The sequence below is a fragment of the Scedosporium apiospermum genome (assembly GCF_000732125.1).
Source record: "Scedosporium apiospermum strain IHEM 14462 chromosome Unknown SEQ_SAPIO_0176, whole genome shotgun sequence".
Lineage (NCBI taxonomy): Eukaryota > Fungi > Ascomycota > Sordariomycetes > Microascales > Microascaceae > Scedosporium > Scedosporium apiospermum.
In genome coordinates, this window is record NW_015971877.1 from 1,031,425 (window position 1) to 1,052,880 (window position 21,456).

A 21,456-nucleotide genomic window follows, 5' to 3' on the forward strand; every position below is an offset into this window, starting at 1 on the left:
CCGATATGGAAAGAGATCGTCCTCCTGTGACCTTGGTGGCAGACATTTCAAAACATGACCCGTTTGGCATCGGCTCGTTATCGTTGTTGCTTGTGCGAGTCCAGAGCGGCCTCGCCGAGTTTCTAGACGCTGGTCCCTGTGTGTAAGAGGCTTGGGCAATGACTGCAAGGCGATACGTCGGCGATAGACGGCTTGGTCTCGGGGAAGACTTGAATAGTAATAGACGAAAATAGATCAGGCGGCCTTGAAGGACGCTTTTAAGAATGCTGTGCCCATCGGATAATGAGAAAGTGGGCTTGTTCGCGTGATGGGGCGACAGAAGAGATAGTAACTCTGTTCTATTTCTCCCCCCAGTCCCCAGCCCGCGCCCGTGGCTGCAAGAGATTCTCCTCGCTTCAAATCCGGACCTGGTGCATGGGTCGATGTTCTTTGTCGGCTCTTCGGCTCGAAAATTAAGATGGCATCGACCTGAGAAGAGACACTCATGAGAGAGGACGTTCTCATGCACCCGTGTCTCCCCCCCGTTGTGCCCAGTAGCGCTTCATAGCGGGGCATCCCGACGTCGGCAGATGAAACCATACTGAGCGAAGGCTTGTTCACAAAGAATAAAAAAAGAACACGAGAAAAAGGTCGACTAAAGGGGGGACAAGGAAGGGGAAGAAACAGATTGTGCGAGATACAAGTGGGGAGGAACCAACCGACTGGAACATTTTGCATGGCCTCACGTCGGACGTGGTGATCAAGATCATCATACCGCACCGCAGAATGAAAGAAGATCCGAGACCATCATAGCTGAATGGCTTGCGAGGGCTTGGCTCTCCAGAGGCATGGACCCCTTCAGTTCTCCCCCTATACACGTAGTTTGAAGAGTAGCCCACTCGTTGATACGCCCGCCATCGCCGCTCATCATTTGGATGGCTGTAACGCCCTGTGACGAGAGAGACGGCATGAACGCCACCCCGGTCGAGCTTACCTGACTTGTCATGTAGGTATCCTTCCCTGTGATATGGCCGATCCGAGCTCATTTGCCCGCTGGCAGGTCGTTCCACCGTGCTGGTGTAACCAGCTCGAGGCCTGGCGTAGCCAAGGGGAGTGAATCCAAGATCAACATCTACTTTCCTTCATAATCAAGTCAGTTCCAACTCCCTTACCGCCGAGATTCCTTGTGCTGCCATGGGTTCCTTGGAGAAGCGGACAACAAGGAGCCCAAGGCATACTGCGTAAAATCAACCCCATGACCGAGTTTAGGGACCAAAGTTCGGGCTTTCTTCGTAGGATATACGCGGTGCTCCGAAAGTTATCCATCACTCCAGCTCAGCTGTTGAATGTTCCGAAGTGCGACGGGTACTGGCTCTCATGGTGAGTTGATGTCCAACACAGTTCTTTTCTCCCTCAAGTTTCAAGTTTCCGGTGTTGCCAAATAATGAGGCTTTCCTTCGGTAACCTGGCATCATGCGATGAAGGGCTATGCTCCTCTGCTTCCCAATGAGATTCAAGCGACGGTAACGTAGTCAGTTCCATTCATGGTCTATTATTCGGCGAAGTCCACAAGGCTCGGTTCTGCTTTTAATTTCCAAAAGCGCACGTCCAACTAGGCCCATATGAAACGCCCAACCTGCGGCGAGCAAAACCTTGAAAAATCCGTCACAAATCTCGTCTATCCTGTTCTAGTTCATTATGGTGATTCCGTCTAACTCTTGTCACCTATGTCAACTGCGCCCTCCGATGTCCAGCTAGATTGACCACAAGACACCGCGACGATATCGGGATTGGCTTCAAGAGATATCGTCGTGTAACGCCTGCTTGTTTCATGAGCTCCACCGCAACCCGCCTATCGTCTTCCTTCAGGCTGGTGGCACTCATTGTTTTTGGAACCCTTCTATAACCCCGTGCTGATCACTCAGACGCGTTGTACTGGAATGGAATCATGCGCGGGTGTCAAGGTCATCACCGGCCGCTCGCATTCTTGTCGCTGTCATATGTGATGGGACACCTGGCGATGAGATATCCCCGGAGAAGCCGGAACCGAACGAGTTCGCCAGCTACGTGTGCAAGTGAACCGTCCGTCTTCATTCGGCCCTCGCATTGTCTTATCCTCGCACGATAGTGGATTGCTTGAGGTCGAATCCAGAAAAAAACGTCATCACCATCCGTCATCTCCCCAAGCGTCGCCATCCATATCGGTCTCCTTAGGCTTCATGTCAATCTTTTTCGCAGGCGCAGCCTTTGATGATGAAGTTATCCGGGTAGCAGATGAAGTGGATTTCAGAGCCCCAGATGTCGGGGACTTGGACTTTGCCAGGCCCTTTGGCAGAGGTTTACCTCCGGACTTCTTCTGAGACTGGGCGGCAAGCCACCCAGCAAAGTCCGGCTCCCCACCATCATCGTATGCGATGCTGCTTGCTGGAGGAGACTTCTTCGGGAACGTCTCTCGCTCATCCTCCGGCGCATCGAAGAAGCCATCATCGTCGCCCATATCGCCCCACGCATCGGCGCCGTCATCCTCCGCGTTATTATCGTCAAGGAACAGGGCCGCTGTGTGACTGGCCGCGGAAGACGGAGTTCGTGACATTGCCGGAGGTGACTTGACAGCTTGCCTATGGAGCGTAGACGCGGAGGATTGGCCTGCTGGTCTGGAGGGAGCGAGCCCGGGAGATGCTGCGGGTTTGGGAGTAGCTGCTCCATTTGCTTCGATCTCCCCCGCCGCAGCTGATAGTTTGTTCGTAAAGGATGAGATGGCCCAACCAGCCCAACTGGCTGATGCTGACTCTGCTGGCTGAGGTGTACTCATCCGGGGTGCGGAGCCGTCGGATGTGTTTGGAGGGGGCAAAACAGTATCCGGCATGGCAGAGGCTGCCTTGCGAATCTTCTGTAAGTAAACATCAATGGTCTTGTTCACCTGATCGCGGACCAATTTCTCCTTGTCTATCAACAAAGGACACATTGACGGTAAAATTCGGTTTGCGCAGTCCTCGTCGCTGAAGTACTCGCTCGTCACGGCCAGGGCCATTAAAGAAGCAGTTCTTGCGTGGACAAATGGATCGCGCAAGGACCGAGTAAAAGCAGCGATTAGAACCTTGGCTCTCGTAGAGTTGCTCAAATGTTTCGCCATTTTCCCGAGGCAGATGGTGGTATTCGTCCGGATGCCGGGTTGCTCGTCATTTGCCGTCTTGGCGAGATACTTGAGAAGTTCACCATTGATCGTGCGGTCCGATAGCTTTGGAATGATTGTGAGAACTGACTTCAACGTTTGTTCTCGAACAACCGGAGCTACATCAGTAAACCCAGTGACCTATGAGGATGGGAGTGTTAGGAAAGGCTGCCTAATACGGAGGGGGGGGGGGGAGGTACCCTAGGATATCGGGCTTTGACAGGGACGTACCAGCTGGGGAAATATCTTGTCGTTGACCACCTTCTGGGCCAATCGCTCAATGATTAAGGGTAGACCATCCAAAAGTGCGACGCGAATAGCTCGGTCTGGGTTTCCAAAGAGTCGGACAACAACCGGAGTGACTCGGGATTCGAAGTCGTCACTCGAAAGGTTTGCCGAAATCTTTAGGACAACCTCGAGAGCCTTTGGACCACCGCCTCCAAATTCGACAGATTTGAGCAGTTCCGGTAGGACCTTCATTTTGAGAAAATCCTCGGGGAAATCTTCTGAGAGCTCGGCAAGTTCACTGCGGTCGTCAGTTAACTGAATGCGCCATATAATATACTCAGTAGATCAGACTTACGCCAAAACCTCCTCCCTCTCCTCTGGAGATTTCACGCCTAGATTCTCAAGGTCGTTGGTAATCTTGATAAGTGGGATATCAAAGAAAGCGCCGTGTCTTCGTCCGAGTTCAAGGAAGTTCGCAACACTAATGCGTGCCTTTGGATTTGCGTTTACAAGCCTCTTGTAGCTTGCATGCATCGAGGGAGGAATTCCTGTAGTCTGGCCCGCCTGATCGCCACCGGTGTATGAGCCGTTGAAAACTTCATAAATCAAAGTGCCGAAGTTGAAGGAATCCACAGCCGTGTGAGGATTCTTTTTTATGGTATCCCAGCCGTTACGGGCGAGCTCTGGAGGGGCATAACGCCCAGAGTCTGGGACAACGCTCCCATAGGTCTAAAAAGGTTGTTAAATTTCTCTGCGTCGAAAGATATGGCCGACAGCATCGCTGATGAGAGGTCACTCACATAAATGATTGCCTCATCATCTTTTATGCCACTCAGCACTTCGAAACCTCCAAGCTTCCATTCCCCACTCTCCGAAGTATACACCGAGCCGACTTTGAGGTTACCGTGGATAGAGGAGGCGTCTTTGTTTATGAACTTGATGGTATTCTGGGGTTTCCAAGGCTGTTAGCTGCGAAGGCTTAATCAGATATGAGGCGGTGAGAGAGCTTACCGCGATGCTATGAAGGCCCCATTTCGTGCCTTCCTCTGTCAAGCTTTTTCTCTTAACATGCCACCTTAAGGGGACAAGTCTCTCGGTGGCTATGTAAATATATGTATCGGTCTGGTATCCAAGTCAGACTAGGCCCGAACAAAACTGGGCGCAAGTAGGGGTGAGGTCCAGCATACCTCGACCGTGTCAAGCACCTTGATGACGCCAGGATGCCGTAAGGTTCGGAGCTTCTTTAATGCGTTTCGAGCTAGGGGGAGTCGCGATCGATTCGCCGTTATATCGAAGGAAAATATACTACATTTGGAGCCATCTTCCTACGTCCGAGTTAGATGATGTGCTTACGGGGGGAGGTGGAATCGTCACAAATAAAGAGGGCAACAACATACTCTCTTGGTTCCGTTATGAAGCGCCCAGATAGATTCATCGATATCGACCTTGTCGCCAAAGGAATAGGGAAATGGTGGCCCCTTGGCCATGGCCGAGGCCATGGCGGACTTGAGAAAGTCCATCGCGTCGCGCCGTTGGGGGGACGGTGGATAAGGGAGCTTCGAAGAGTGGTGTGGTCCGCCAATTTCGGTTTGACGGGTGTAGATCGAGGAGCAGAATACAAAGGTATACGAAAATAGTCACTTTAAATTGAAGCCTTGCTGTGGCGCCTCGAGACAATGACACTGTTCAAAGACAAGGCTAGGGGGGCAAAACGAGAGGATGTGTGCAGGGGTCGCAATTTAGTAGTTTGCCCCTGTTGACAACGTTGCCAATCCACAAGAGCCCCTCATCAGGCTGAGGTGCAGTTATCGAGGCGGCTAGGAAGACATCAATCAAATTAATCGGAAGAAGGGCGTGCTTAGTACCCCGTACAACCCTCGAAGGAAGGCTGAGCTCACCTCTGTGAAGTAGTTTGCGTGCTGTCTCGGCGGGAGCAGGCACTGTCAATTATCCATTATGCGCTCGACTTGGAGCACAAACCGCTAAGTTAGGTCATCAATCTCAACACCTACAGTGCACCCTTGCGCGCTACTAGTGTACCGTGGGCGCTAAAACTCACAAGTCTCGACTACTAACATCGAGCTTTCCACGTAGTATTAACTTCAGATTGGGAAGGTGGTTGACACGGGTAATCGGCGGCAACATCCAAATGCCTGCATAGTAATATCTGAGGACGTATGACTGAATTGATCCGTGGAGGTTTATCCGGCAGGTGATATTACTTTGTCCACTTTTCCACTTCACTGCCTGTTGGAAGTTAAGCAGATTAATTCATTCTGATGGTTAGTCAACAGGCATACCGAGATGCGGTGATGCTGAGCGGAAATGGTCCAGATCTGGAAGTGGAAGCAACAGGTTCTAAGGTTCTGGGCAATTTCTGGAGCTTCGTACTGTGCTTCGGACCTTCCCAGAGCCAGTCGGTCACCAGTAGGCCAGCGCTTGGGCCTAGAACCAGGGAATCAAGAGCTATGGTTGGCCTGTTGCATGTAGCATATCGCATATCGCATTTCACCTCCAGCATTAACGTGTGTATGAAGTACGAAGTACTTGCATCATGTATCATGTAGCATGTACTCCCGTAGCATGTACAAGTAGCCCGTCATCACTCATCACCTGTAGCCTCGTGCTAAGTTTATCCTGTTCACTCGCACTTGCCGTCTCCAACTTGAACCTTAATTCTCACATTCCCACGAACTACAGAGCCTGGACAAGCTGGAGCGGTCGTTTCTCATGTCGCCATTTCGGGTTCTCTTATAAAACGCCGACTCACCCATTCCCTCCAGAAACCTCGCTCATTTCATGAGCTGCGACGAACTCCAACTGAACCCGCCGCTCTCGTCACAACTTATCGTCACTCTGAACTTCGAGGGTCACCAAAGCTCTTTACCCACGGCTGCCTACCACCGAGTGAATCTCAACGTTCCGATTCAATGATCGACGCGAGAGGCGGGCGGTAGTGCTCTTTTTTTTCTTTTTCCCAGGAGGGGTGAAGGAGGTGAGAAGAGGATTCTCGTCAATTTTTTCCCTCCTTTTCCTTTTCTTTTCCTTCTTGCCCCCACGAGGTATGGTTTTACATTTCATTTCCTCCCTCTAATGAGTTCTTCAATTTCACCTCATTCTATGTCTTCGTGATGAGCTTTGGTAAAAGGTCAGACTACCAAAGACCCTTCTGGGATTATCGTTGGCTTGGTTCCTGCCGCCGCCGTACTTGCCACAGTGGTCGCTTGATTCTAATGGGTCTGCGGCACACCCTCTCCGGCGCCGTCTAGTTGGCCGTGTATATGCATATCTACCTATATATGCCGCGACAATGGAGTGGACATGAATACGAGGCACGTTTGGAGTCGCGAGTTCTCTATGATTTCGTGATCTCGGGACCAAAGGCTGTGCCCGACAGTGTGGGATGGATGTAGAGACCCTTGTCCCTCGATCCTTCCCAAGACAGCGGCAGTTTTGGCGACGGAGACGGGCTTCGTTTAAACCCGCTGCGGTCTTGGATGATGACTGAAGCGATAACTGAAAAGATCTGATGACTTCTCCTTGTTTCTGGAACATATTTCTCGTCATATTCGTTGATCCGTTCCGCCGCATTACATGCTAACTTCATTGTGGTGTAGCGCTTTGAATCGCAGCTCATAGATCGAAATCTTGTTCAAGGCTGCACATTCATTGAAATATCTCATTCAAACGGAATTGATGAGGTGGGCTTCCTCTATCGAACGACTCCTTCAGTATCCTACAGACCTTGCTAGTGGAGTGATGTGCTAACAACAACGTTTGAATGAATAGTAGCAAAAGGGCTTTCGTATTTCTCTTCTAGTGCTACTGGTTTTCAGTAACGGACAGCCAGGGCGGCTTCAATCATGAGCCCTAGCTCCTCGAGGACAGGCGGACAGATTGCGACCGGCGCACCTCTCTCGTCTCTCCCAAGGAGCATAGGGTTAAACGGCTCGCAGAGTGCTACATATGGGAGCCTTGGGCCGTCTTCTGCACCAACCGCATCATTCCGGCGGAGAGAACCTTATTTCGCCCTCAGCCGCGGTGATTTCTTAAGAAATGAAGAGCACCAGGAGCCCAACGGCGTACCGCCATCGGATTTCTTTGTTTATGAGGAGGTGCAACCCAACCTTAACCCTGATGCCTACCCCCTAAGCCCTGATCAGTTGAGCTCGCGAGCGATTCCCCCCATCCACACTATAGAAATGACTGCCCTTGACTCGATGAGAAAACCAACCTCTTCCCTAAAAGCATCTTTATCGCCACGAGAACGAGTCAATGGGGCCCCTGCCGGCCGCAGTCCCTCAACTACGAAATCTCTATCGGCTGTAACTAACGGCAACGGTAAAATCTCTGCCACCGGCAAACGGCCCGTACAAAGCACCAGCCCGGCGGGAAATACCGAAAACCAAGATATATATGCGTTTAGAGATGCCATGGCACCACAGCCGCAACAGAATAATCCGAGTGAGATTGACATGAGCAAACGGCCAAGTCAAGCAAGGCCCAGATCATCGGGCAGAGTCGCCCCGAAGACGCCGACGAAGCGCAAGCGCACCGTCATCTTGGATGATAGTGATAGCGATGGCGCAGCGGCAGCTATCGAAGAATTCAACACATCCACCCAAAATCAAGAGGGATCGTCCAGAGAGGAGAGCCGCGAAACTAGTGCCGCGCCCGCAGTTCCAGCCTTTACTCCCCGCAAGTCTGCTCTCCTGCAGCAGGGGAGAGAGAGGAGGAAGGAAATCCCGCGAAAGGTGGATGAAAGGGAGTTCGACAACTGGATTTATAGCCAAGAAGGAGCTTCGAAGCCGCCGCCCGGCGTTGTCGTCCGACAGCCCATGCAGCGCACGAATGGGCATGGTGCCAGCGGGCCTGCTCGGGGCCGTGGGGCGCAAGACGAAGCGTCTCAGCTCTTCCTGAGAGTCGACCCAAGGGTCCATTGGAACCATAATAAATCAGACGAGTGGTATCAACGACGCATGGAAGAAATTCGCCGGCGAGGCGGGCGGAAGGCGAATTTCGGGAAGGCGGCATCCCGAATGCGAGCTAGGCGGCGAGAAGAAGCCCTGATTCAGAGCGTCACTTCGTTGGGCCAGTCGAGGAACGAATCGGGATCGGAGAAATTCGGCCGCCCCATAGACTTTAGCGATGTGCCCGAGTCCGAGCTCCCGGATATGGTAAAGTCCAACCCGAACTGGATGAAGGCCGTCGCATGGATGCGAAAGTGCCGCGAAAAGTCGATCGAGAGACAAAAGGAAATCGAGCGGCGCAAAAGGCAAAAGCGTCCATGGGATGATTCGCCCGGCCCTAGCGGCTTATAGCGAGGATGAAGACGGTAGCTGCATCAGCGCAAGTTCCCTCGCTGAGGACGGGTTTTAAGCCTCTAGGCACCGCCTAAGCGCCCATTACCCTCAATCCAAGCAAAGCCTTCAAGGCATCTCCGTCTGGGCCATGTAGATTGATACATATGCTCACGTTTCGTATTTTTGTGATGATGGTTAAGGCTCTTCTTACCAGGAACGGAGTTTGGGAAAGGGTGCATCCATCGTTGGGCGCGAATTATGATACCTCATTGTTGATTTTTCTACTTCATCATCTCTCAAGCTCTTCCTGTTGTCCTCTACATTCTATTGTTCTATTGTGAGGCTACCTTGATTTAGCTTCTTCATGAGTTGATGGACTTCCATATAATATATACCATGGAAAACTCTACACGTGCTGCCAAATTCTTCTTGAAAGGGAGATGGAAAATGTTCACACAAAATGGCCTAGGGAGGCTTTGTATAAGTTGCAAGTCTGGACATGGTGAACTGTTAGTGTGTGTTCAATCTTGTCCACCCACATAGTTCCGACATGGTGTCCAGAGCATCAATCAAATGTTTGTCTTAATTCCACTCGTTCTTCACAGGACCTCGATTCCGGACCGGTTTCGGCTTGATGATTTCCCCACACTCCCACACTGGGGAAAGGGAGGTTCGATGGGAGACATTTCTAGCGAATAGGAAGACATCAATTTTTTACACTTCGCCGAAGATTGGCAAACAATCAAAGAGACCCTTGCAGCATTGAGTTTGATATTTTTTTCACCTTCCACATACGCTCACACTCCGAGCCCACAAGTCCACACGACCACACGCCTCCAAGTCTCGAGTCTCGCAGACCAGAGCATGCGCTGGCCTTGTCACCACAATGGCGCCAATTGACCTTGCCAGGCACTCTGGCCACCTCACCAGGGTGCGCATCTCTCTTCCTGTCGAGAATTACAAACCTTCGTGCTCCTGTGTTCATTTCTCTGACGGTATTGACTTTCTAGGGCCTCGTCCAGCGGGGCCTGCTCCGCCCATCCACATTACGAGCCTCTTCCTACGCGAGACGATACTCGACTTCTCCGGGCTACGGTCTCCCGACGCCGGTCTACGAGAAGCTCTATAACAAATACACGCAGGTTCGACGAGTCCTCGGTGCCCAGAGACTAACCCTCGCCGAAAAGATCCTCTACAGCCATCTCGACAACCCCGAGGAGACGCTCCTGACGAACACGGACAATGGCAAGAGCGTCCGCGGAAAGGCGAATCTGCGCCTTAACCCCGACCGTGTGAACATGCAGGACGCTTCGGCCCAGATGGCTCTGTTGCAATTCATGTCTTGCAACCTCGCCAAGCCCGCCATCCCCGCCAGTATTCACTGCGACCATCTTATTGTGGGATCTAAGGGAGCCGAGGACGACCTTTCGGCCGGCATCCAGACGAATAAGGAGGTTTTCGACTTTTTGGAGTCGGCGGCCAAGAAGTACGGCATGGACTTTTGGCCGCCCGGTGCGGGTATTATCCACCAGACCGTCCTAGAGAACTACGCCATTCCCGGTCTCATGATGCTGGGAACCGACAGTCACAGCCCCAACGCCGGCGGTCTCTGTACGATAACTATCGGCGTCGGTGGCGCCGATGCCGTCGAGGCCCTCGTTGGCGCTCCTTGGGAGCTTAAGGCGCCCAAGATTCTCGGTGTCAACCTGACGGGTAAGCTCAACGACTGGGTTTCCCCCAAGGACGTCATTCTCAACCTCGCTGGCCAATTGACCGTGCGGGGCGGTACCGGCTTCATCATCGAGTACTTCGGCCCAGGCGTCGAGACCCTCAGCTGCACGGGTATGGCGACCATCTGCAACATGGGTGCCGAAGTCGGCGCCACGACCTCCATCTTCCCCTATACCGCCGCTTCAAGCCGATACCTCGAGGCGACCCGCCGTGCGCAGGCCAGCAAGAACGCCGAGGCTCTGCAAGCCTTCCCTGGAAAGGATGCCCCCGAAGACCTGTACTTCAAGTTCCGGGCCGACGCCGGTGCCGAGTACGACCAAGTCATCAACATCAACCTCTCTGAGCTCGAGCCTTACATCAATGGTCCTTTCACGCCCGATCTCGCGACACCCCTCTCCAAGTTCAAGGAGGTTATCAAGGAGGAGTCGTGGCCCGAGAAGCTGTCTGCTGGACTCATTGGAAGCTGCACCAACAGTTCGTACGAGGATATGACCCGTGTCGAGAGCCTCCTCAAGGACGCTGCGGCGGCGGGACTCAAGCCAGCGGCGGACTTTTACATCACACCCGGTAGTGAGCAGATTAGGGCCACCCTCGAGCGTGACGGCACTCTGGAGACCTTTGAGAAGGCCGGCGGTATCGTCCTATCCAATGCCTGCGGCCCCTGCATTGGCCAGTGGCAGCGCCAGGACGGCGTCACCAAGGGCACCCCGAACGCCATCCTCACTTCTTATAACCGAAACTTCCGCGGCCGGAACGATGGTAACCCCCAAACGATGAACTTCTTGGCGTCGCCCGAGATCGTCACTGCTATGGCCTTTGCCGGCTCGACCACCTTTAACCCCATGACCGACTCTATCAAGACCCCCGACGGCAAGGACTTCCGCTTCTCCCCCCCCAAAGGCCTCGAGGGTCCTCCTTCGCCCTTCGTCGCCGGCGAGGAGAAGCTCCTTCCCCTCTCCCAGCCCGCCAACGCCGACGTCGCCATCGCCATCGCCCCCACTTCCGACCGTCTCGCTCTCCTCGAACCCTTCGACGCCTTTCCCGAAGGCGACCTGACGGGCCTCAGGGTCCTCGTCAAGGTGACGGGCAAGTGCACGACGGACACCATCTCAGCCGCGGGCCCCTGGCTCAAGTACAAGGGCCATCTCCCCAACATTAGCACCAACACGCTCATGACGGCCGTCAACGCCGAGACGGGCGAGGTTAACGCGGCGTACGACCTCGACGGCTCGAAGCACACGATTCCTGAACTGGGCCAGCTTTGGAAGGAGCGCGGACAGCCGTGGCTCGTGGTGGCTGAGCATAACTACGGCGAAGGCAGCGCGCGAGAGCACGCGGCGCTGCAGCCGAGGTATCTCGGTGCGCGGGTGGTGCTGGTCAAGTCCTTCGCGCGTATCCACGAGACGAACCTCAAGAAGCAGGGTGTCGTCCCGCTTACGTTCGAGAACGAGGCTGACTACGACCTCATCGGTGCCGGCGATGAGGTTAGCACCGTGGGACTGTACGAGATGTTGCAGAACGGCGGCAAGGGAGACGTTAGTCTGCTGGTGAAGAAGAAGGATTCGGGCGAGGAGGTGACGATTAGGACGAAGCATGCGGTGAGCGAGGACCAGGCTGGGTTTATCCTTGCGGGAAGTGCTCTTAATCTGCTGTCGAAGCAGGCGTCGTCGGCTTAAAAAGCGTTGATTTCATATAGACTTTGGAGAGGGCATGATGTCTTCTATATTTCTATTTTTGTGGGGGAAATTTTTTTGACAATGCAGATATTACAGGAGGCTTGTTGTGAGGATGTTGGTATGAATGACTTGGTTTGATAGCTTTCTGTACAGTTTCTAGCCTTGGGGGAGGTTTGAGCATTTGTCTCTTTAGATGTAGACTTTGGGTTTCAATGTATTGATATCTTCAATATCTTCAATGCTGTTTATTTACGTGACGTGTAACATGCGATGGGATACTCTCAAGAACTCTAAACCAGTGGGAGGGTTAGGTACTTGGTATATCAAGTTAATACATTGATCAAGGTACAGTTCCTACAATTATACTCTAATTTCCAAGTATCATTTTAATTAGTAGAAGTAGTGAGGCTGATTGGTAACATCAAATGATGTATCTGTCCATCCATCAATTGTACCTTCCCTGGTTCCTAAATTTTACTTTGTCCTGACTGATCTTGGGATAGCTCGAGGTCCCATCTCCAGGAACATTGAACCCCTCCACCCTTCAACCTCCAACTCCAACCTCCAAGCTCTTTACTCAAAACCTCTCCCAGCTTTACAACCTCGCTTGCTCCATTCTTACCTCGACTACTATCCCCAATAACATGGCATAACTGCATCCTCTGATCCAATTTTGTCAATTACTTATTTCTTTCAAAATGTCTGTCATTCTTTGCACCGGTACGTTCCAATTTCCTCGACCTCAAGCTCGCAAGCTCTCCGACGACTACCCGTCCTCCTTGATACTAACTTTGCTTTTACAGCCGGATATGACCATACGATAAGGTACCGCCCCCCCTATCCCAATGATAGAGGCATCTGCGCCTGCAGTTAGACACCCAGATTCCACGGACATCCTCTCCAATCTAGACATCTAGGCATACCGAGGCTATGCGACGCGACCTTGGACAATGACTGACTCGCCTGCCCCCTTGACAGATTCTGGGAAGCCCTATCAGGGATCTGCTCCCGCACAATCCAACACCCCGAATCACAAGTCAACCGGCTCTGCATCTCCCCCGACAAGCGCTTCCTAGCCGCCGCAGGCCACCACACCGTCAAGCTCTACGACATCAAGTCGACGAACCCTAACGCCGTTCTCACCTTCGAGGGCCACACGGGCAACGTGACGGGCGTCGCATTCCACTGCGAGGGCAAGTGGATGGTGACGAGCTCCGAGGACGGCACCGTCAAGATCTGGGAGACGAGGAGTGGTACGATCCAGAGGAGCTACAACCACTCGTCCCCCGTCAACGATGTCGTCATTCATCCGAACCAGGGCGAGATTATAAGCTGCGATAGGGGTGGGAGCGTGAGGATCTGGGATTTGGCTGAGAACAGCTGCTCTCATGACATTATCCCTGAGGAGGATCAGTCGGTCGCCAGTGTCACCGTTGCTAGTGACGGTTCACTCCTCTGTGCTGCGAACAACTCGGTACTGTTCTCCTGAATCTCTCTAAGCATATAATAAGTACAAAAGCTAACCCGAAGTCCTTCTCTTCCCTCAGGGCAACGTCTTCATCTGGAAACTAGCCCAAAGCCTCGAACGCACAAACATCCTCCCCATCGCCCAATTCAACGCCCACAAAGAATACATAACCCGCATCCTCCTCTCCCCCGACGTCAAGAAGCTCGCCACCTGCAGCGCCGACCACACCGCCAAAATCTGGGAGGTTCGCGACATCGAACCGGGCCAGATGGACCAGCTGGGCCCCCATCCCTACCCTCTCGAGGCCACCCTGACGGGCCACCAGCGCTGGGTCTGGGACTGCGCCTTCTCGGCCGACTCCGCCTACCTCGTCACTGCCTGCTCCGACCACTACGCCAGGCTGTGGGAACTCTCGACGCAGACCATCATCCGACAGTACAATGGGCACCATCGGGGAGCCGTGTGCGTCGCGCTCAATGACTATTCCGAGGCTAGGTAGGACGGTGAGGAAGGGCCTGCGACGTTGCGCGATTACGTGAGGGCGTTAAGGGATGTGGAGGCTTCTTCTTCTACGGCGGCGGGTGAGGAGGGGGTGAAAGACGAAGCCGAGGGCGATGGGGAGAATATTAGCAAGTCATAGTGATGGCTTATGCTATATCCTCCTTGGTCAGGATGGTTTACTGCTTGTTTTCTTTTCTTCTATAAATCTAGCGCTTAGGAGTGTATAGCGTAGGGAAGTGGAAAAGGGAAGGAAAGGATTGATGTAGCGATTGGTTGCTTTCTAGGCGGTATGGCGTTTGCTGGTGTTTTTCGGTTCGGTCTTCTCCGTCGAGGTTTAGCTTTATACTTATTCTTATTTCAACGCACTCTTTCTTTGCTCAGTTCTTTCTAATAGATAGGTGAAACCTTCATGGTTAGGCCCAAAGCTTATGGTAAAGCCGTGTCTTCACATCAATGATCCCTGGGTTCTTAATGTGATGCGAGTCTAAATTGGCAATGCGGAGCTCGGCTTCGTGACATGTGTAGGCATTGGTGTCATGGGGCGGGCTTCGAGACATATGAGATTTGATGAGTTCACGACTACCTATACTCAAAGTTCACCGAGGCACTCGATAGAGTACGATGATATTGAGGTCGAAAGACAGACAACAATGCTAGAGTTCCATTCTGTTTTGAAAACGATCGACAAAACCTTCCCCATTCTCAAAAGGGTAGCATTCCGAACAATGACCATCAATCACGTAAAAAGGGTCCAGGAACATGAAAAACTCCATCCCTGCCCTTCCTTGCTAGGGCTTCGAAGACCGTTCCGAACAAACACAAACCGAACATTAGATAAAACATAATAGACCGAAGACCAAAGACCCTTGCTTTCCTTACATGACGCCCAACTGAAGACAAAGGGGAGGGAGAGAGAAAAAAAAAGATAATTGAAGCCGACTCCTGACCGTTCTAAGACATGCGTAAAGAAGAAATAGCGAGCCCGAGAGGGTTATAAAAAAGCCTCACGGAGCTCAAAAGGTAGGGCCAGAGGCTACCAGTGTCGTGAAAATGGCAATTCCACCGACCAAGGTGCCTAAAGCCGCGTATCCAACTTTACCTGCCGCTCCATGGAAACGCTTGATAGGTCTGGGTTCTTCCTGGGAATTGTTGAGAGGGATAACGACAATGGGCTCTGGGATCACAGGCGAGGGGTCGCTAATCAGCAAGGGAGGCAGGGCTACAACATCCTCTACCTCATCCGTCGACATCTCTTCTGCCTTTCTCTTCTTGTTTGGCGTCGAGGGACTCGCGGGGCAGGCGTCTTGGCTCGGCTCGTTTACCTCATCTAGGTCGACGAGTGTGATGTCTGCATCAACGACTGATGATTCCGAGGAAGAAGATAGATCCAGGTTCTCAGTGATGGGTTCTGTCGTGGCATCTCCATTGATGACTGAATCGGTGGCATCATTATCAGCCGTCTCAACAATGAGATCCTGGACGGTCTCCTCAACAGCTGAGATCTCGTAGGCAACCTCTTCGTGGTCCCGAATTTCGCTGATACCGTCAGGCAGCACTGTTTCATCTTCCTCCACTCGTTCTTCGGTCTCATGCTCAGGGGATTCATCATGTTCTCCAGCTTCCCCCCGTTCGATGCCCTCCTGTTGTTCTTCGGTCTCGTGTTCGCCGCCAGCTTCATCATCCTTTCTAGCTAGGTCGTCTCCCCCAACTTCTTCACGCGAAACCTCCTCTTGCTTTTGGGTCTCCACTGGATGGAGAGTGGTCTCCTCGGTGAGGTCGATGAAGGACTCAGGGCCACACCTCTTCATGATCTCTACAGCACGTCCGATGAGATCTGTAGGCTCAGACTCGTACTCAGAGTCTTCATCTGGAACCACGAAAGTCCCTTGCATGTGCTCCCGAGTAAGCCTAGTGCTCCCGTAGGTTCGTTAGTATAAGGACAGAAAGCGACAAGACGAGAGGGCGGGCAAATATACTTGATCTTGCGATACTTGACGCCGATCCGCGCCTTTATGGGGTGAACCACGTCAGAGCCGTTCCGAATAGCCACCCCAAACGTCAAAAGGTCACCGTCTTTCACGGGGTGCTGCACAACAGGATCGAGCTTTATATCGTTGATCATGGTCCCATGCGACGACCTCGCATCCTTGAGATAGACTCTCTATGGAGAGGTTGTCTTGTTAGAATAGAGCAACTCCTAGGCAGACAGCTCCCTAGCCGGGGGATGAGCGACACATACCAAGTATCTAAGGTCGGCGAATAGTTCCGCATGCACTCTGCTCATCACAGGGTTTTCGAAAAAAGCATTATCCTCTTTGGGGGACACGGCAGCAATCTTGCTGCTCGATCTCCCAATCGGCAGCCTCACTTTGTCAAAGTTTAAAACAATTCTTCGCTCCGGGAGGTCCGTCGCCGGTTCCTCCACCTTAAGGGTAATGACCACTACACACAAACCTTAGTACGCGAGCGGAGTGGGATGGATGGGAAGCGTCTGTAGAAATGTACCTTGGCGATCTCTGAAAAACATTCTCGCCGTCACTTTTGCGTTCGTTGGGGAGGGACTCGTCGGTTGCTCGAAATTCGAGCACGGGTTGGGCAGAGTGGTCGAGGGCGGTCTCGCCTTATTGCTCGCGGAGGTTGTAACTACTCCCTTGGAGCTAGTTCGAAGGAATTCGTCGCGGAGGGGAGATGCTCGACAAGTCTGATCGGTGGGCAGGATGAAAGATGGAGGATGGAAGAGGTAAGAAAGAAGATTAGATAGCTTGTCTGCCGTCGATGGGATGGCCGTGCGAGGCGTACGAAGGAGGAAGTAACAAGACGGAGATGGTGGGGCTGCCTGCCGATAGCGATAAGAAAGCGCGGGGGGAAGGTGTCGCTCGTGCTGGAGCCTCTCAGTCTAAGACGAAGACAGGCAGACTTGGGAGGAAGCAGTCAATCGATGTAGAGTGTACGTTCCAAGTTGGTACCAGGAATTGCACATGGGGTCAAATGGTCGAAGTGCTAGGATAACACTTATGGAGGAGTTGGCTGCACAAGCTGCATAGGCGGGGTAAGGGTGCGAAGTCGAGTAGGCTCCGGTCGTGGTCGCCGCTGCCTAACATCAAATGACGTTGTTCGCCCAAGTCTGAGACTCAAACTCCAACTTTGCCTGGTTGCAACTGTGCGAAGTACCGCGGTACACTTTAAGGCTGTTTCTAGTGTACTTTCATACGCACACCATGTGAACCAGAACGAGCCCCAAAGTGGAACAGCCTGATTCCTTGACTGGACTGTTGTTGGAACTCGAAATCCTTAAACAGCTTAGAATCTCCCCTCGATTTCCATAAACCCACCTTTGCAAGTGAGGAACTACGGATATGGCATATATATAGAAGGCTTTTGGGATTTTGCAGAGTTTTGTAAGATCAGAAATACTATCGCTTTTTCTTCAGCCGATCCGTCTGTGTCGAGCATTCTTCCGGGTTCGAGGAAGGTTTAGATGAGGTGAGGTTTATCAGTTAATACACTATCAAGTACAGCAGGCTAGTCGATAAGTACAGTTCTTTGAATCCCGGTATTGCAGCCTCAATCCCGAGTGAGCGTCCCTTGAGAGAGTAAGCTAGCATCACAGGGCGCTTACACAGACCCTGCCAGAGGCACACAAGATCAGAAGCCTAGGATCTAGTTTCCTTGTTCAATTTACTACCGGAGACGAGCTTTTCTATTGCTTCTAGGCGACCTTACTGTCTTGAATCGAATTTCTCCCAGTCTTCTTCTGCTCCCAAGCTCTTGATTCCCCTTCTTTTTGAGCATCTCGCTCCTATGCGCCTACGTTTCAATTGCCATAGTACGATTCCTTTTCGTCATCGGTTTTCTTACTGCGAATTCTGTGCGGGATACTGCCGAACATACCGTTCGCTACGAAACAAACTACATATCCCCGCCCTTTTGACATTCCCTGAGAGTGGATGGCTTTAGGACTTCTGCACATTTCCGCTTGATTAGAAGCTTGACTTACGCTGTCCACATGTATCAAATATGGTTCGATAAATGCTAACTGTGAGGCAAGTTATGGTATGGGCTGGTTGGTAGCTTCGGTTGGCAACGTGTTAATCCGTTCGCCGTTCAAACCCATCCTCTTTTGGTTACGAACGGCCAGTCAACATCAGGGTCAGCTACAATGACAGATAGGCTCAAGTAAAAGATGCACTTCGTTTCATTTACTCCCCAATCGATCCCCATATTCAGCTTTTCATTGTCCAGATGTCGACTTCTAGGAGGAACTGGGCTTTTATAAACGCCCTGATCCTGATTTTGAGAACTTCAATCTTAGTTGATGACCTGAAGTTCAGCAGTCGACCCTTACCAAGGGGCATCTTCTGCGACATCTCCATGGGCGTAGCTATGCTGAATCCCCGAAGTTCTGAAGACTTTATGATATCATCTTCTAACAACGTGCCTTGAATCGCCTTTGTAATGCTGAACTATGGCCGGAAAGTCCTCGTGGAGTTCTCGGCCTAGGCAGAGGTCCTCAAGTTTCCGGAGAGGTAAGGTGTATCTCAAATAACAAGCTGAAGATATCGACAAGCCCCTCTCTGGGCCATTTCGGAATGTCCGTACGGTTTATTTCCCTTGCCCATCGAGTCAAATCCATTCCGTTTGTTGGCTGTTTGCAGCTCTTGGGATCTACGGCCGTTAGATGTGGGTAACTGATTCCCGAGACTTTCTGTCGATGCTGGACCGAGGCAAGTGGAAAGACCTAGGGCAGTTAAACACTTGTTCTGAGCCGATATTCTTGGATTCACTCGTGGAACTTCTAAGACTACTACTAAAAGCCAGTCCAACAACTCGTAAACAGCCTGGTCAGGGTTGTCATGCAAGTAAAAGTTCTTTCCTTGACTGTTTCTTGAAGCATGGCCAACGAGAATGGAGCATCTTCCATTCTTCCTAACACCTGGCATAGAACGAGCTCAATGGTGATTTGGACAACCTCGAAGGACGAGAGATGCTCGCAGGATAATAACGGCTTGTAACTACTGTAGCGTGACCGCTTCTCTATCGACTGAGTCTGGGGAGAGAGTCGTTTGACTGCTTATACCCCCACTACTCCCTTTCCAAATTCATTGGTTCACCGTCCTTGTTTTGCGCGGTAGGGTGTCGTCGGGTCGATATTTTATACGCCCCGTCAAGATTCGACCAGTACCGATTCTGGAGAGAGGGGAGCGAATCAGGTCTCACTATGAGGTCAGGCACTGGAGCTACATATATGGATAGATGGAGCTCGAAACCTGGGAGCAGATGGAGACTGGCGAATAGGTGAAGCTAAAACTGTGAATGGAGTTGTGGAGATCCCTGGGCCTGCTTTGAAACGAGGAGGCATCAATATAAATCCTGGGCCCCAATGAAAGCTGCTGTGAGTTAGAGTCAGATGCGGCCTGCCATTGCTCTTTGAGCCAGTGGATTGCTGTCCAAAAGTCCAACAATTGAACATGCTTCCTTGACGCCCAATAGCCTAATCTCATCGAGTAATTGGTCTTTTCTGCATTCGACGATAGAGTGGGAACCTCGAGTGGCGGCGCCCCTTCCACTCCATTCAGTCTTGTTGTTCTTTGCTTGGTGGTGTGGTTCCGATGTGGTTTTCCAGAACAATTGAAGGCCAATTTCAGTCATCAAGTTGACACGATTCAATGTCACTTCGTACTGTGAACATTGAATTGCCCGCTAATTGCCCATTGAGCAGGACCTTCCCGCTTAGGCTGGTGATGAGAATACAACATGAGCGGATTTACGTCAGGATTCTAGCTCTAGCGCTGGAAACTAGTACTAATTTGGGCGCTGCCTGGTCAACAGCTCCAGGAACGAGATTGATGGCTCAAGGGTCTGACAGCATTTAATGCTCCGTCCAGATCAATGCTAGTAGCCGTCACCGGAAGCCCATCTGGCCATGACGATTCGTATTCTGTCGCAAGGAAATTGACTTGGAGGTTGAAGGATCCTCCAAAAAAAATTAGTGTGCTAAATAGGGTAAAAATTATTCGCCGTAAGACATTGGGTTGATGGCAGGTCTGGGAAGGAGGGAGGGATGGAACGGAGGCAGCGCTATTCCGGGTTGGACTGACGCACTCCTCCCTTGGGGCACCTGGTCGGGGAATAATAGAAGACAAGGTTGGATCATAATATGATAACATTATGATACAGGTCCAACCAAGAAAAGAAAGACGATTAAGAAATTCAAGCACGAAGTATTTCCTAAACTACCATTGTCGGCTTCGTAAAACTACTTCGCTGACAAGTGGGAAACGGATAAAGTATTACTTGGCCGAAATACGTTGCGCGGGACGGAATTCACTGGGGATAAGTGGAGGCGAGGTATTGATGTACTTTCGTTGTAGTAAAACTTGTAAACGTGCTCCTTGGTCCATGATGGTGGCAAGATGGCCTTTTTCGGGGTTCGTTCCCGGTTCAAGCTGGGCCAGCCGATCAAAATGGGAACACAAATCTTGATGTGGTCTGGGCCTTGCGCCTCGGAGGAAACAAACAGGCAACCCACAGAGCTCCATCGCTCCATCGCTCCATCCGTCGGGCAGATCCTGGCTTCTGCAGCGCCATTGGCCGAGCTACCCACAGGGCCAACTCATCAAGCTCCATCTGTGGTAACCACCCCAGCAATTCCCAGCCGCTCCCCTCGGCTTCGCTTTGTTTGGGGAACCATAACAAACCAAACTGTGCTCTCGCACCTGCCCTCTCTCTCTCCCGTCTCGTCTAGTCCCTCCTCACCCTCCCTTGCAAGTTTTGGCCGTTGGGGGTGACTGTGACGGAACGCTTTGAAGCTTGACGGATTTCCCTCGTGTGACTTGTGACAAAACCACGAAACCTGTAGCTGGGCGCAGCCAAAGTTGCTCCTTCCTTGCTGGCCTCACTCAGCCTTGACCAGAGCTGTGGTGCAATTAAACGTGCTTCCTTCCACATCATAATAGGATGGGAAGAATATCGATTTATTCTTGTCTCAACTTGAGCCGTCATCCACCTTTCCTTTTCCCCCACCAAGCGTCGCCATCTCACTCCAACACCTAAGACTCCAACATCATCTTTTTTTCTTTTTTTCTTCCTTTTTCTTCCCGCTTTATTGATCTTGCCCGACCTCGCCGGTCAGTATTAGCCACCAGCCCTTTGTACCTAATGGGAACACAACATACGAAGTAGTCCTGTCCCCTCCAACATCATCCTGCGACAACCCTGCAGCTCTGTTTTGGTTTGCTATTGAGGTAAACTCCTCACGCAACGTACTCTTCACGCACCCACGCCAGTTTCGCCCAGTCGTCTCTCGCTCTGATCCTTGGATCGTCAGATATATCCTGGTCTGGTTTTCTCTAGTACCTCGTACTCGTCAACTCTGCTGCGATCCTGCCATACTGCCAG

The 21,456-nt window shown here is 51.8% G+C and overlaps 4 protein-coding genes and 1 pseudogene across 4 annotated transcripts; 3 read left to right on the top strand and 2 right to left on the bottom strand.

Moving 5' to 3' along the window:
• Positions 1-2,143: 2,143 nt before the first annotated feature.
• On the bottom strand, positions 2,144-4,899 carry SAPIO_CDS10832 (uncharacterized protein; the record flags this gene model as incomplete). Its single annotated transcript, XM_016784370.1, has 5 exons — positions 2,144-3,292; positions 3,383-3,677; positions 3,735-4,108; positions 4,180-4,326; positions 4,777-4,899. The coding sequence occupies 5 exons, from the start codon at positions 4,897-4,899 to the stop codon at positions 2,144-2,146; spliced, it is 2,088 nt and encodes a 695-aa protein (XP_016638592.1).
• A 2,343-nt stretch (positions 4,900-7,242) lies between these two features.
• On the top strand, positions 7,243-8,700 carry SAPIO_CDS10833 (annotated as a pseudogene; the record flags this gene model as incomplete).
• Positions 8,701-9,568: 868 nt separating this feature from the next.
• SAPIO_CDS10834 (putative aconitate hydratase 2) lies at positions 9,569-12,089 on the top strand (the record flags this gene model as incomplete). The annotated part of the gene is made up of 2 exons (XM_016784371.1): positions 9,569-9,613; positions 9,693-12,089. The coding sequence occupies 2 exons, from the start codon at positions 9,569-9,571 to the stop codon at positions 12,087-12,089; spliced, it is 2,442 nt and encodes an 813-aa protein (XP_016638593.1).
• A 698-nt stretch (positions 12,090-12,787) lies between these two features.
• SAPIO_CDS10835 (uncharacterized protein) lies at positions 12,788-14,197 on the top strand (the record flags this gene model as incomplete). The annotated part of the gene is made up of 5 exons (XM_016784372.1): positions 12,788-12,809; positions 12,893-12,914; positions 13,068-13,563; positions 13,637-14,052; positions 14,107-14,197. The coding sequence occupies 5 exons, from the start codon at positions 12,788-12,790 to the stop codon at positions 14,195-14,197; spliced, it is 1,047 nt and encodes a 348-aa protein (XP_016638594.1).
• Positions 14,198-15,071: 874 nt separating this feature from the next.
• On the bottom strand, positions 15,072-16,342 carry SAPIO_CDS10836 (uncharacterized protein; the record flags this gene model as incomplete). Its single annotated transcript, XM_016784373.1, has 3 exons — positions 15,072-15,966; positions 16,035-16,219; positions 16,298-16,342. The coding sequence occupies 3 exons, from the start codon at positions 16,340-16,342 to the stop codon at positions 15,072-15,074; spliced, it is 1,125 nt and encodes a 374-aa protein (XP_016638595.1).
• Positions 16,343-21,456: the final 5,114 nt, after the last annotated feature.